We start from the raw sequence: 13,474 nt of genomic DNA on the forward strand, positions 1-13,474 counted from the left end.
TTGTTTCCTGATATGTTTCCAAACCCCTGAGCAAATTTCCCTCAAATTTTCTGTACCCCATTATTTTCACACATGGAAGGTAAACATCAAAATAAAACTTTAAATCCTGAATCCAATTGGTGTAAAAAAAAAAAAAAAAATTAAAAAACATGAAATAATGGCATCTTCCATGGGCGAGCGTCGTACATCACATGACATACGTATGTGTGCCCCCTATCTTACTTTGGCTCGGGTGTGGCATGTCACTACCTCAGCTGGGAGAGTGGCAGCACGTTGGCTGCTGATGGCAAAATACACTGATCTTGATCAGGTGAATCAACGAGTAATTACCCCGTGCACGCAAAGCGAGAAGCGGGGTTAAGCAATTGGTTCGCTTCTGTCGGTCGCCAAACATCAGTTTATGATCGAGGAACAACTTGATTTCAATCGAATGTTATATTTTGAACGTGAATCAGAAAACGAACGTGTAGTTTAACAGTACTTTGCCTCTGAATCTGTCCTGATTGCACATGCGCACAGACGAGTGAGATAATTTTCTTTACTTTGCCTGTCTGGCAATCAAACAAAATTGAAAATCATTCTGAACAGGAAACTGACGTTTTTTTAGGGACATAATAAAGGACACAAACAACAGGCACGAATAACTAATGTAATGTGTTATATTGTAAAAATAAAAAAAACAATAAACATCAATGGCGGTAAAAATAATTTCTGCGACGACATTTAAAATATTTATTTTATTTCAATTAAATTATGTACTTGAACACAGTAGAACACAAATCGCCTTTTTGCCACTTTTCAAAATCCTTCCGTTTAGCAGTACTTGGACAAAATATTACAGCACATTACATCATCAGGACCAATCAAATTTTCCGCTTGTGGACTCCGCCTATGTCCTTGTTTCTCAAAACAGCGTGGGGTAAGGTGTTCTATGAACTCTCTAGTTCGTGGTTTAATGAGTTTTGGGTTGGGGTAAAAGGGTTGGGAGAGTTTGTTGATAACTAGTTCTGGACAGTTTGCTAACTACCATTAACGAGCTGTTAAAAGTTGCCAAAAATAAGCATCAAATGGCTTCGGTTGTTTCTCACTGCATTGTCAAAACCAAACCGTATTTTCAAAAAGAATTCCTGGCCAAAGGCCCGTTGTGTTGTATAGGTCTACTCTGAAAGAGGAAGCATTTCATTTTATTTTTGGGCTGAAGGATTGACAAGTTCATTTGAAACGTCTCTTGATTTACCCTTGAAAATGAGTTTGTGTGTGTCTGTGTGTTTTTATAATTATTTGGATAATGTGTGCATATACAGTAGCTGTTACTACACACATAATTGAAAACTCGGTGTTGGCTTAACGGTTAGGGCAGCTGGCTTAAGATCTTAGGGTCCTGAGTTCGAGCCCCTGTCGTGCCACTGAAATAACACCAGGTGGGTTGATTCAGCCTCTCATCCTTCCGAGGTTGGAAAAATGAATACCAACTTACTGGAGTAATGAGCTATTCGAGTATCCTGTGTCGGAGTGGTGATCCGTCCAGGACTGTGATCCTAAGCCAAATGAAACTGCCTCGGCAACTCAATGTGCTTCATGGTTATGAAAGGAATGGTTATTATTTACACATAATGGACCTGCACGGCATCTGGAATCCTGACATTTCACTGATGTAACCAATATTCCCAAGGAGGGTGAAAACTCCACACATATTAAATCACCAAATCAGCAATAGCGACTAGAACTTTGGCAAAATGCCATTTAAACATGGAAAGAAGACAAGTCATTGCATTTACTGGGCAAGAAAACCCACAGTGCGATATCAAATCAAAATAAATAAATTTGACATATGTTGCACCAGATGCATGCTCAACAAACGGAGGTAAATATCGCAGTTATTAAGAGCAAAGAGTTGGTGAGATGATTGCTGCAATCGAACTCGTAATTCATTCGGCCCTTTATTTCCCTCCTCAAATTCACCGAGTCGTCCATCTGCCGGTGGATTATAAGATGGGTTATGCTGTACAGTACGGTAACAAGCTCCCGTTGAAGGTCTGCTCCTCTCCATCAAAACTGTGTCTCTCGCAAACAAGTCCCAAGGGGGTCGAGCCGTGCAAAATTGGTGACTCGGTAGCAGGTGAGATACCCGCAAATGAATTTCCTTCCGCACAGGGACCAATGAGTCTGCAAGAACTAAATAAACCAAATCCTTCTGCCCATCCTGTTGGGATCTCCGTCCTGTATCAATTTTGGGGCAAGCTTTTAGGCTTGCTGATGCTCTTGGCAGGGTGTATGGAAAATGTCCACGGAGAAGCGTTATCTTCAGAATGTTTGTCAAATCGTTTATTATCCCAATGCACGAATTCCTACAACATTTGTAACAACTCATGGGAGCTTTTGGTGAAGCTTTGTTCCAATTCTTTGGGTTAGAAAGCATAAATGTTTGGGTTGTGTGCTTTTTCTTGTGCGTCCCCAACCGGTTTCACCGCAGGGGACTATATGTTTGCTCTTCATCTGTCCGTCCCACCTGTGGTTTTTCAGACTTTTTCCCCCCATAGCCTTTGACATATTCAACTGAAACTTGGCACATAGCTTGATTATGATAAGTTACAAAACAAGTTCGATTTTCAGGGTGTTTCATCAATTTTTTTTAGAGTTATTCCCTTTTTGGACTTCAAAACTATCACTTCAGTGGGGACATGGATTGCAACTCTTGTTCTACTTTTTCTTCTTCTTCCTTTAACGGCCCAAATTATTCCTACCTTTTGGGATTGGCTCAGGTTGAGAGTGGGATTGAGGAGAGGTACGGTTCTCTCACAAGTCTTTCGGTGACTGACTAGCCTGAGTGCGACATTTGACTGTGGCAGGAATTCGTAATTTGTTTTGTGTCCCAGCGATAACTCACTTACTCTTCGAGAAAGGCACCATGGGATATTTAATGACCTCTACTAACGCCTCCAGTGCTGATCGACTGGTCAGCTGACTTAACGGCCCTCGGGGCCCTCGGATGGACGGACGACGCACGCATCGATGCCTCACCCTGGATACGAAACACCATGGTAACAGCTTATCGCTGGGTCGAGATTCAAACTCAGCCTCGACAGCTCAGAGGTGAGTATGCACACCTCCAAACTATATTATCAGCCTTGTTAATCGTATTTGCAATAGTGCGTTTTGTGGGATAGTAAAGAGGAATACAACTTGATCTTGATAAGCAAGTAAGGAGAATATCAACATAAAAACTTTTATTTTTCTTCTTTAGTATTAATAATGTTATTGTTCTTTATGATGATGTATTTTTCCTTTGAAAAAAACAAACAAACAAACTGATGTGTCGGTTTGTTACAATGATATATGTGTGTACATGTTGTACAATTCAACTTTGCTTTCAACCTCACAGCCCAGTGACATAAATTATGCGACATACCAGCCTTGAAAACTGCTCAATATGTCCATGGAATTAGAGCTGAGGACTTATTAACAACCAAGATGAATTTTCCAAAGACATATGTTCGTGTCACATGCATGAAGGGAACACGACGGGCAGATGATGTAAACCTACTTTGCAATTGCAGTGAATGCCAGCTCCACATTCAAGCCAGTTTTGGCGCTCGTCTCCATGAAAGGGATGCCATACTCCTGGCAAACAATGGTGCACAGACAGAATCCTGGGATGAAATTCTCTTTTGATGCCAAAATTATTGATAGCTTCAAAAAGTAGTTGTAGCGAAGAAATTCTATGATTTGTAACAACACCGAGCATGGCCTTGGTTGTAAAGACATGTTTGAGCTCCAGTTCCACAATCATTTTCGACAAAAGGCAGAAATAAATTCATTGGCCTTGCAGACTGCTGCAGCAGAGTTTTGTTATGGAATAAGAGTTCCCTTACAAGGAACTTGGCCATTACCAGACTTGGTCGCTTAATGGTTAGAGGTTCAAACTCTAAGACTATGTGGTCGAGGGTTCAAACTGAGTCTGGGTCGACGACGTCGCCCAGTCATACCAAAGACTTTAAAAATGGCCTGTGCTGCTTTCTTGCTTGAGCTCAGCATTTTAAAAACGAAGGAGCACGGACAAACTACTATAGATCAGGCATTGATGGGCCGAATGGCCTCCCATGTTAAAGTTCCTTGCAAGGGAACTCCCATTATTATATTACTAGCAGGGGCTACCCAGCACTGCTCGGGGAGGGGGGGGTGGGGACGACAACCCAGCGCTGCCCAGCTGGGTGAGCTTTTCCAGGCGATGGTTTTAAGACATCGTGGGACATTGAAAAGCTATGGAGGTAATGGCCTCATGGTGGACACCTTTTTCTTGTGGGCTGGTGACAGCACTGCCTGACCCCACATACCAATATACACTTTATAGCAGCCATTGGTGACCTCAAAACGGACGTTAAGGCCAAGAATGGAAGGTTAAAACCTTGCCCCGATTCTGAATTGCATACACACAAAACTTGGGGCCTTGAGATGCTACATGGGGCCATGAAAGAAAAATGTACAAACGCACAAACACTTTAAAATATGTATACAGTTTAGATTAGGCCCATGAAGCCTACGCAATGATTGCCAACCTATGGCGTTTCATCCGTGCTCTATCCTTTGTAAACGCTGAGCATCAAGCAAGGAAGCAGCACGTACCATTTTTAAAGTCTTTGGTATGACTTGTTGGAATTCGAAACACCAATCTCTCAGACCCGGGTCAGACGCTCGGAATGCTCTCTAACCATTACACCGCCGAGTCTGTTTAACCAACACAAATCTTAGATGGACTGGTCATTGTATTGAAAACTTTTGTATGACCCACAACAAACTCTTCACCCCTCCCCCCACTAACAAACATCCTTCCCTTCTCCCCAAATAAATAAAAATGGCACTCCCACCTGTGCAGGAGCTTAGGATGGCATCACCCCCAAAATATCAAATTATACATTTCATCAAACGTGGTTGGCCATGACAGTGTTTAATAAATTGGCAATTGAGAGGTGTACCTAATTTATGTTTAGAATTTATATACATATATATATCAAAAAGGGATCAATGAAAAGGCTCTTTATTTTACCATTCATTAAGATGGAGTTGAAATTATTATTATTTATTTTTAAATGGACAAATCAAAACATGTTTGCCCGTCAGAAGTATCGTTTATGATAACGAAATCCATTATAAGGAACGCTCCTGATAACAATACCCGACTGAATAATGTCATTTCGACCTTATCGGTTCGATACAGGTCCCATTTCACAGTATTGCCAACCCTTTAGGAATGAGTCGCGTGGAAAGAACTTGGTGCCATGGAAAGGTCGCCGCCACACATTGTGATCCCTTTAAGCCTTGAGACTACACCGGTCATGAACTGGTACATTATTTACAGGAGTTGGGGAGGGGGAGCAGGGAGAGGGAAGTGCCAATATCCAGATGCAATGGCCTTGACATGTCATGGCAGGGAAGTCCTGCACTTCAGACCAATGCATCAAGAGTACCGCAGCTCCGTGCGTCACCAGATACCTGACACGGACCGAGGTACACGAACCGTCGAGTCCACCGAAGTGCCAGAATCTCAATCGGACTTTCAAATCTGCACTATGGGATGCGGTAACCTTGGAGACATTGGAAAATGCTTGAAAAAAAATTAAAAAATTATGCCTCCACCGATATCTATTTTTAAAATGTGTCATCATCACATTACCTTGGCGAGTCTTTCACCTTCATCTTTCTTCACAGCCCTTTCGGCCGTCATGTCTCCCTGGGACGTGGAAAGAAAGGACGATAACTGTAATTAAAACATCTATCTTTAATTGCACGAAAATTTGAAAATTTACATCTGCTTAGCAAGCCACTGAGCGGATCTCGGAATGCCAGATAGAAAGCTCGATACAACGGAATCGGAATCTATTTACAAAGGGGAACATAACAATCTTGACTGATTTACAATGAACATAACAAATGTTTTGAGACCTACAATTAATTGAAAAGAATGAAAAAAAACCCACAAATGATCCTCGCAGCCCTTTTACGGTACACCCCTACCCCTCGTTTAATCCATATGTATTTACTGGTTGCTAGGGAATGGAAGCATCACCTTGTTTCCAAGCAACATGATGACCACATTTTGCTGCGCGTACTCGTGGATCTCAGTCAGCCAGGCCTGAAGCAGCACAGATGGTGAGGGGTGGCAAGTGGGTCAAGGGTGGTGGGAGGTGAATTTGAGTTTTGGAAACATTATCTCCAATAAACATCCAGAATGCAATCATTAAACAAGCAAATGCACGCACGATCGCACTGCCTTTGCGAGTGACGATGTGTATGATGAACCGCTACAATGTTGACAAAGCCAATCAACTTTTGAGGGACACTGGACACATATACAGTACTTTATACTAAACATCATATTAACATCATGCAATCTCAGTTGCCGAAGCTCCGGTGGTGTCCTGTAATGTCTTGATTCTCATTTATTTCCCCTGTGAAAGACAACATCAGACATCTCAAAGCATCTTGTCTGCAAAAGATGTAAAGCTCAATATTTCATTTCAATTCCTTTCCATCAAAAGCCTATATTCCATCTTCTTTCCGATGGTTTGACTGTCACTTCTTTCTCCAACCTAGCAGCCGTTTTCTCTTCGGAGGAGATCCCACTCGCTTTGTCTGATCTCGAGACTTGTACAGAAACAAGACCAAGTGGAATCAGTCCCTTAACATTGAAGGTTTGCTCAACTGCATGAACTCCACATTCGTGTTTCTCACATTGTCTGGTTGTCTCCCTCCAACGTGAAAAGCAAACAAATTTGGCACAGAATCGCAATCATGGAAATATATCTGATCCAATGAATCACCATAAAATATATACTCTCCCAATAATGAATAAGGTGATAGAATCCATTGTTGCAATCATTATCAGGTCATATCTCTTCTAAAACTTGTGAATAGGTCAGAGGTGAGATCATGCCATAAATGACCTACTGTAGTTTGCAAAAAAAAAATGGCTTAGTTCTACGACACCACCAATGTGAACGCATAAATCGTTGCCAAATTAAGACGAAGACCAATGTTTACTTGCTTTAGTCTGGCTATGGTAAGGTATGGTTGGTTGTACCATGTCTTGTCTGGATTGATTTGACTATAAATGCTTGGCAAGCCAGAAACTGTTTGTGGTTTTTGTCAGATTTTAACCTTTGAGCCCCATGTGGAATCTTTAAAAAAGGCACCAAACTAATGTCTGTCTACCAAGTACTTGTACCTCCCTACTCATCCTTTAATCGCATAGTCTGTTCCGATTATTTATTTATTAGCGTCTCATCTCTACCCTCCCATCTACCATATAAAACACAATGTGTGTGTATTTGTTTGTGTGATGTGTTCCCCTTCAAAAGGACGATTTAGAAGGGTTTTGAAGGCCGATCTTTTAACACGACTGTTTGTTCACGATGGTCTAATTTTTTTCCCATCTTATATAAAACTCCAAAAAGATTTTCCATGAAAGACGAATTACGTCTCTTCTTTTGGAAATGTAGTTGGTGACTTGCAACCGGGCCTCAATGGCGGTGTACAGATGCGTTAAAAAAAAACAACAAATACAAGGCGCAGGGAGGTAAAATTCGCTGCACGTGATGTGTAACACGCGCAGAGTAAAACGAGTGTTCATTTACATCGTGCAATGTCTAATAAATAAAGAAGATATAAGCACACCTGACGCTAGGCCGAGGCTTTACGCTTTGGCATACTCACGAGGCTGTACCCTCAAAATGAAAGGTCCCAGAAGTTAAAGAAAATAGGGTAACATTTGCAAACGTAGTGTTTTTGAAATAACGCTTTTTCTTGCTACAAAACATCACATCTTCCAATCTCTGAATGCTTCGAATAAAATAATTCTAACCCGTCATTTTTGAGGGGCTTTTTTTTTTCTCGTATACCTATAATAAACCATTTTAGTTGTAAAGTAAACATTTCCCCGTTTTCCTGCCTTCCTGTATGAACACCTCTAGTTTTTGCGATGTTGGGTGGCCTTGGGGATGGGGAATCCCAGTAACTTTGAATGCAGTTACTATAAACACCATATTGGGATCTGCAGAGGCATTTGTAAAACCTCCGGCTCATAGTGACCGTATCAACGGACACCTCTGATGCGACAATATATTGTAACAGATTTGGTCTCCCTAACAGGTGATATGAGTCTACCCCACCTTTAATTACTTCAACTGTGTAGGAATCTGCCCCACCTTGAATTACTTTAAATGGGAAGTGGTTTCAGTGAGCACGGTTGGCTTAATTGGGGGGGAGGGGGGTTGTTTGTGCTGGAGAACGAAACTGCAGTTCAAAATATACAGCAACGGTTTTAAAAAGAAACAAGTTTAATAAATAATGGGGATGGGGTCACAGGAAGTGGAGAGTCAGTAAAATAATACTCAGACCACTGAAAAGGCACACATAATGGAACGGTACCAGTGCAGCGCTATCCTTAACACTAATGTATCGCAGCAGACTCAGTCAGGAACACAATATTAACAGGAGACCTGACAGTGTGCATTGGTGTGTGTGTTTCCATATTGAAGTGTTATGAGACGCAGTGGAAACTGATATTGTAGGTCGGCAAGGCTCTCCGCAGCTGGTTGTCTGTTGCTGCATGGCACTGACGAGGCATCATGGGCTGTCTGCTGTTTGCGACTCTCACAATTGCTATCCCAGGCTGTGTGCGCAATACCAATGGCTGTCTCAATGTTGTTCCGGAATGACTGTCGCAGGCTGTATCTGTGGCATGGGAGCTTTCTTTGGCTGACTGTCTTGGGCTGAGTGCTGTCTTTGTACTCACCCTCTGAGGGTCCAAACCTCTATCTGCTCTGATACACGATTGTCATCAACCCTTTTGAGTCAGCACCTCTTTCCCCTGATGCGCATGTCATTACTATCTACATATTACTGAACAATAGCAGAACGGAGTCAGAGCCCCCTACCACATACATTCATATAGCCTTTTTACCTTCCTACCCTCCCCATCGCCCCCACCCCACCCAACACCCTTACACTTGCTTTTCTCACCCCTCCCTTTTCTTCCCTTCTCTTCATGATTTTATTTTTCCCTTTCCCTTTCACCTTTGCTTACATAATGTAGAGGTGACCCCGATAAGACCATATTTTACCAGTTTATCACATTGTAGGTGCTTGGAGGTGTGAGGGTGGGGAGGGTGGAAGGACAAAACATACGTTTTGCTTATGATCTTAAGTAATGCCATGGAAACTAAAGCCTTCAAGGTCATTGAAATCTCCCACAATGAAGCTGAGTCAATGGGCTGACCAATTTCACATTCCAGACAGGTCAGTGGTCTCTGTCTTTCTATCCCCCAGGTATCTGCAGGGTGCACGCAGTCTACCATCAACCCCCTTCTGGTGAAACTCCCAAAATCCAAAATCATTGCTCACCTCCACCTTTTTGTTCCTCTTTTTTCCCACTTGAGGAACCAACCTCCACATCCTCTTCAATATAATTGCTCCCTCCAGGTCTTCAAGACTGTTCACTGCCATCTCGGATCAACCCCCATCCAAAACCATTATTTTCTTTCTACCCTTATTAACCCCCTCCAAGCCCCTCCCTTTACAAATTCCCAGTCTTTCCCCTCACCGAAGGAGAGGGTGTTGCACTTGGGTCCGTCTGTTTGTTTGTCCACACAGAACTTTAGTGCTTTTCTCCACAACCGCTAGTCTGATTGAGACTAAATTTTTACCATACGAGTAACTACTTATGTCGAATGTTTTAATGATAATTATGACGTCATAGGTCACGTCGTATTGCAACCATATTGGAAAAACTAAAAAACTTTGGACCTCCATCTCTCAAACCGCACCAAGGAAAAAATTTAAACTTGACACATACCAAGTACTCCTCATGAGGAATGAGTGTGATTTTTTTATGATGTCATAGGTTCCTTCATTATGGCGTCATCATTGCATTATTTACTTAATTGAAAAGAACACTACATCTGATCAGGAAGAACATTTTTGAGGGTCATCAAGGGATAAAATGGTCCACAAATTTTTTTGGACGTCATCAGTCATGTGATTCGGCAGCCGCATTGTTTTTATTTTATTTTAAAAAAAACACCTTCAAAAATCTTCTCTGAAATGGCTGATCAGTTGAAAGCAAAACTTTACACGTATGACCGCCTATCCATGAGGAACAAAAGGTTCAAACATATGACATCATAGGTCACATGGTTTGGCAGCCATGTTGGATTTACCCTAAAACCTATATAAATCATCTTCTCCAGAACGGTAAAACAGATCGAGGGAAACTTCACAAAAAATGTTCCCCAAGCCATGGGAGTACAAGGAATAATTGATGTCACATTGTTTGGCAGCCATATTGGATTGAAGAAAATATTAAATAATGTTTTCTCTGGAACCACTTCATCAATCAACGTGAAATTTCACAATTATGATCTAAAGGTGATGGGGAATACATATTTTAAATTTCAACTTGATCAACACATGGTCTGGCAGCCATAATTATTTAATTTTTTGATCTAAGTTCTTTTTTTTTTTGACTAAAGCTCACTTGGCTGTGCCTGGATAGGTTTGAGGGTAGAGGAGTAGCAGCTGGAACCCGAATCCTATCCAGGTTCTTCCTGATGACTCCAATGCAGGACTGTACCTATTTGGTCTTCCATTTGATTTGAATTGAATTTATTTTAATCCCATTCTGAATTCAATTGAATAACAATAAAAAAACGTCATGGGTCACGGTCAGGTGTCCGCTCAAAGTTGGGTTGCATCAAAGCGGGATGTCTTGGTACCCGGTCATCACTGCCAGCAGTTATAAAGTGACAGTTCTCATCATGCCTCTTATTAATTACGTAATACACCAGTACATAAACGCCACACCATGCACCACACAAAACAAGTCCTGGTGTGGGTCTGCAATCTCTGATTGCTCTTTTTCTTGCTTTTCTTTTTAAAAAGCTTCCTTCAAACGGAGGAACTCAGAAAGCGGTTACTCAGAAAGCGAAATCATCAGCACCACACACATCAAGCTGGTAAAGTATGCACGATAAACACTGCAGTGAACTGTGAGCAGACATCAGGTGCTTTGCTTACACGGATGTTTTCAAAGGAAGGTCTGTTGGTGATGTCATAAAGCAGCAGCAACGCTGCAATAGAGAAAGAGTGTTGTAAATGTAGGGCAAAATGTATCTCTTTTCATCTTTGCCAGACTTTTTTTGTGGACTCGTGAGAACAAGGGGGTGGGGAGGGGGGGGGGCTTGGCCTTAAGTTACTTTATCACTCATCGTGCTACACATGTACCATCAATGGCTCGGTGGGTGGAAAAAAATGATTTGGATGTATTTGTGTCAGGCACTGCTGTGATGAAACGGGAGTGAGTGGATGATAATGGAACTGAGTGATTACTAAGTATGCTCCGTTAATAAGCCTGGGCCTTTGTGTATGGGCCAGAGCACAAGGAGAAGAAATTATGAAAGACCCATATAATGGTGGGAGGGACAGGTGATGACACACCATCGTTGTTTATGTGGAAAGCGGAAAACAGTTTCGACCTACTTTGATGAGACATGATCGGCAATCTCTTGATTATCGCGTGCTTTTTCAACTCCAGCTGAGCTGTCATGATGACACGAATGGAAGGTTTGAGACAGTTTTAAAAAGAAAGACTAGACTATGCATGGTAGGAGTCAGGAGGTGAGGAATTGCGAAAGGGGGTAAGGGGTCTCACACTCTCACTGTCTCGCCGAAAGGACTGTCTGGAACTCCCCCTCCCCCCCCCCCATCTACTTTCTCAACAATCCACTTGAAGAAGTCCTTCCATTCAAACTTTTGGGCCTCACTATCTGCTATGATCTTTCTTGGAAAAGACACAATTCCAAGCTGGCCTCCAAAGCCAGTTGCCGACTAGGCATCCTCCATCGTGCAAAGTTCTTCCTTGGCACACCTGAGCTCCTGACCACATACAAAGCTTTCATTCGCAGCCTGATGGAGTACTGCTCTCCCCTCTGGGTTGCTGCTTCCACCTCACACTTTTCTTGGCTTCATGCTGTGGAAAAACACGGCTTTTTGGATCGTTGGTATCTCCCATGATGAAGTCTCTCATGCTCTCACTACTGGCATGTCGATGGTCTTTCTGTCTTCAACCGTCTCCTCTCTGCGCCCCCCCCACCCCCACCCTGGCTCTGTCTGTGATCTGTCCCCCTCCATATTTCTGCAGGGCGCTCAAGGTCCGCCAGCAACTTCCTTCTGGTGAAACTGCCAAAATCAAAAATCACTGCTCACCTTCACTGTATCATTCTTATTTTTCCCACCTTTGGAACAAACTCCCACACTCTCTTCAATTCCACTCCTCCCTCCAGGTCTTCAAAACAGCTGTTCACCACCATCCCTTATGTTCTCCCGTCCAAAACCATGATCTTTTCCACCCCCATTAATCCACCCCATACCCATCCCCTTCAAATTCCCCGTTTTCCTTCCTGAAAGTCCCTGTAGTGTCCATCTTGTATACACCGTGTTCCCCGCCCCATCCCTTTGCCTTCCACAGATCTCCAAATGTCTCTGTTCCCCACTGTTTTATCCTTCACTGTCCCGTCCCTCTTGTCTCCTGCTCCCTTTGTTATACGTTCAGTGTGTTAGCTCTTATACGAGCCTCGACAATGTTTACAAACAAAGGGGTGGGCTGGGTGGAATGGAGGGTTCTCAGTAGTGGCAAATTCAAGATGTCATAAATTTCAGGTAGTTACCGTTGCATTGAAATCTTTTGGGTCGGTCCCCAGGGACTTGGAAACAGAATACAAGCTGAAGATAACACCACGGACAAAGGGAGAGTTTCGTTCATGCAGAGTATACATATTGTTACGGATCTGGAAACCATTTGCATTCAACATACAGATGTCCCAAAAGTCAGTTATGTCGTTAAATATGTGTGTAGTCAGATCCCCTTCCTTTTGTCTAGTGGGAGAATCAAAGGCGTGCGTTGCAATTTCTTTTAGTTATGTTATTACATCTAATAAACCATCCCATCTGCATGACCCCTTCGGCCCATCACGCTCCATCACCACCCACTGGCTGCTCGTACCTTGACTTGCCGAGAGGGTGTCTCGCGGTTCCAGTTCTCGGCTCCCACGAACGTTGTAACTCTTGTACGATGACCTTCGCGGTGCTGACACTGTTACTCGTCGAGAGCAAAGCCACGTGTAGGAGTAACTGGGGTCTCCAGGCAGGGGCCGAGGTCCGCCCCGGAAAGGTGAGCCGGAGGACCCTGTCCAATCAGAGGCGGACAGCGAGGTGCGTTTTCACCAAGGTCCCCTCCCCGAGGCCAATAAATCTCCGAGACTCTCTGTAAAAAGGGGGTCCGGTCGACTTTGCTTTCATGGTGGCTGTAACGTGTTGAGTTTGCTTTCACAGTGGCTGTAACGGGTCGAATTTGCTTTCACGGTGGCTGGAAGGGTCGAATTTGCTTTCATGGTGGCTGTAAGGGTCGAGTTTGCTTTCACGG

At 43.0% G+C, this 13,474-nt stretch overlaps 2 protein-coding genes across 6 annotated transcripts in view; both read right to left on the reverse strand.

Moving 5' to 3' along the window:
• LOC147011766 (uncharacterized) overlaps window positions 1-13,474 on the reverse strand; it is a 369,804-nt gene that overhangs the window by 180,044 nt on the left and 176,286 nt on the right. The window lies entirely within an intron of this gene.
• The window catches only part of LOC147011771 (ras-related protein Rab-37-like), a 147,135-nt gene that overhangs the window by 11,629 nt on the left and 122,032 nt on the right, over window positions 1-13,474 (reverse strand). For 4 of the 5 annotated variants that reach the window (XM_085858563.1, XM_085858561.1, XM_085858564.1 and 1 more), the window contains 4 exons: window positions 11,071-11,123; window positions 6,065-6,130; window positions 5,672-5,728; window positions 3,545-3,621 (listed from right to left, as the gene is read on the reverse strand). In XM_085858563.1, coding sequence (XP_085714689.1) covers window positions 3,545-3,621; window positions 5,672-5,728; window positions 6,065-6,130; window positions 11,071-11,123 — 253 coding nt within the window. The remainder of the gene's footprint in view (window positions 1-3,544; window positions 3,622-5,671; window positions 5,729-6,064; window positions 6,131-11,070; window positions 11,124-13,474) is intronic. The other variant, XM_085858562.1, reaches the window with a different exon arrangement.

The sequence above is a fragment of the Eptatretus burgeri genome, chromosome 15 (assembly GCF_056783735.1).
Source record: "Eptatretus burgeri isolate ZD-2024b chromosome 15, Ebu_testis_v1, whole genome shotgun sequence".
NCBI classification, from domain to species: Eukaryota; Metazoa; Chordata; class Myxini; order Myxiniformes; family Myxinidae; genus Eptatretus; species Eptatretus burgeri.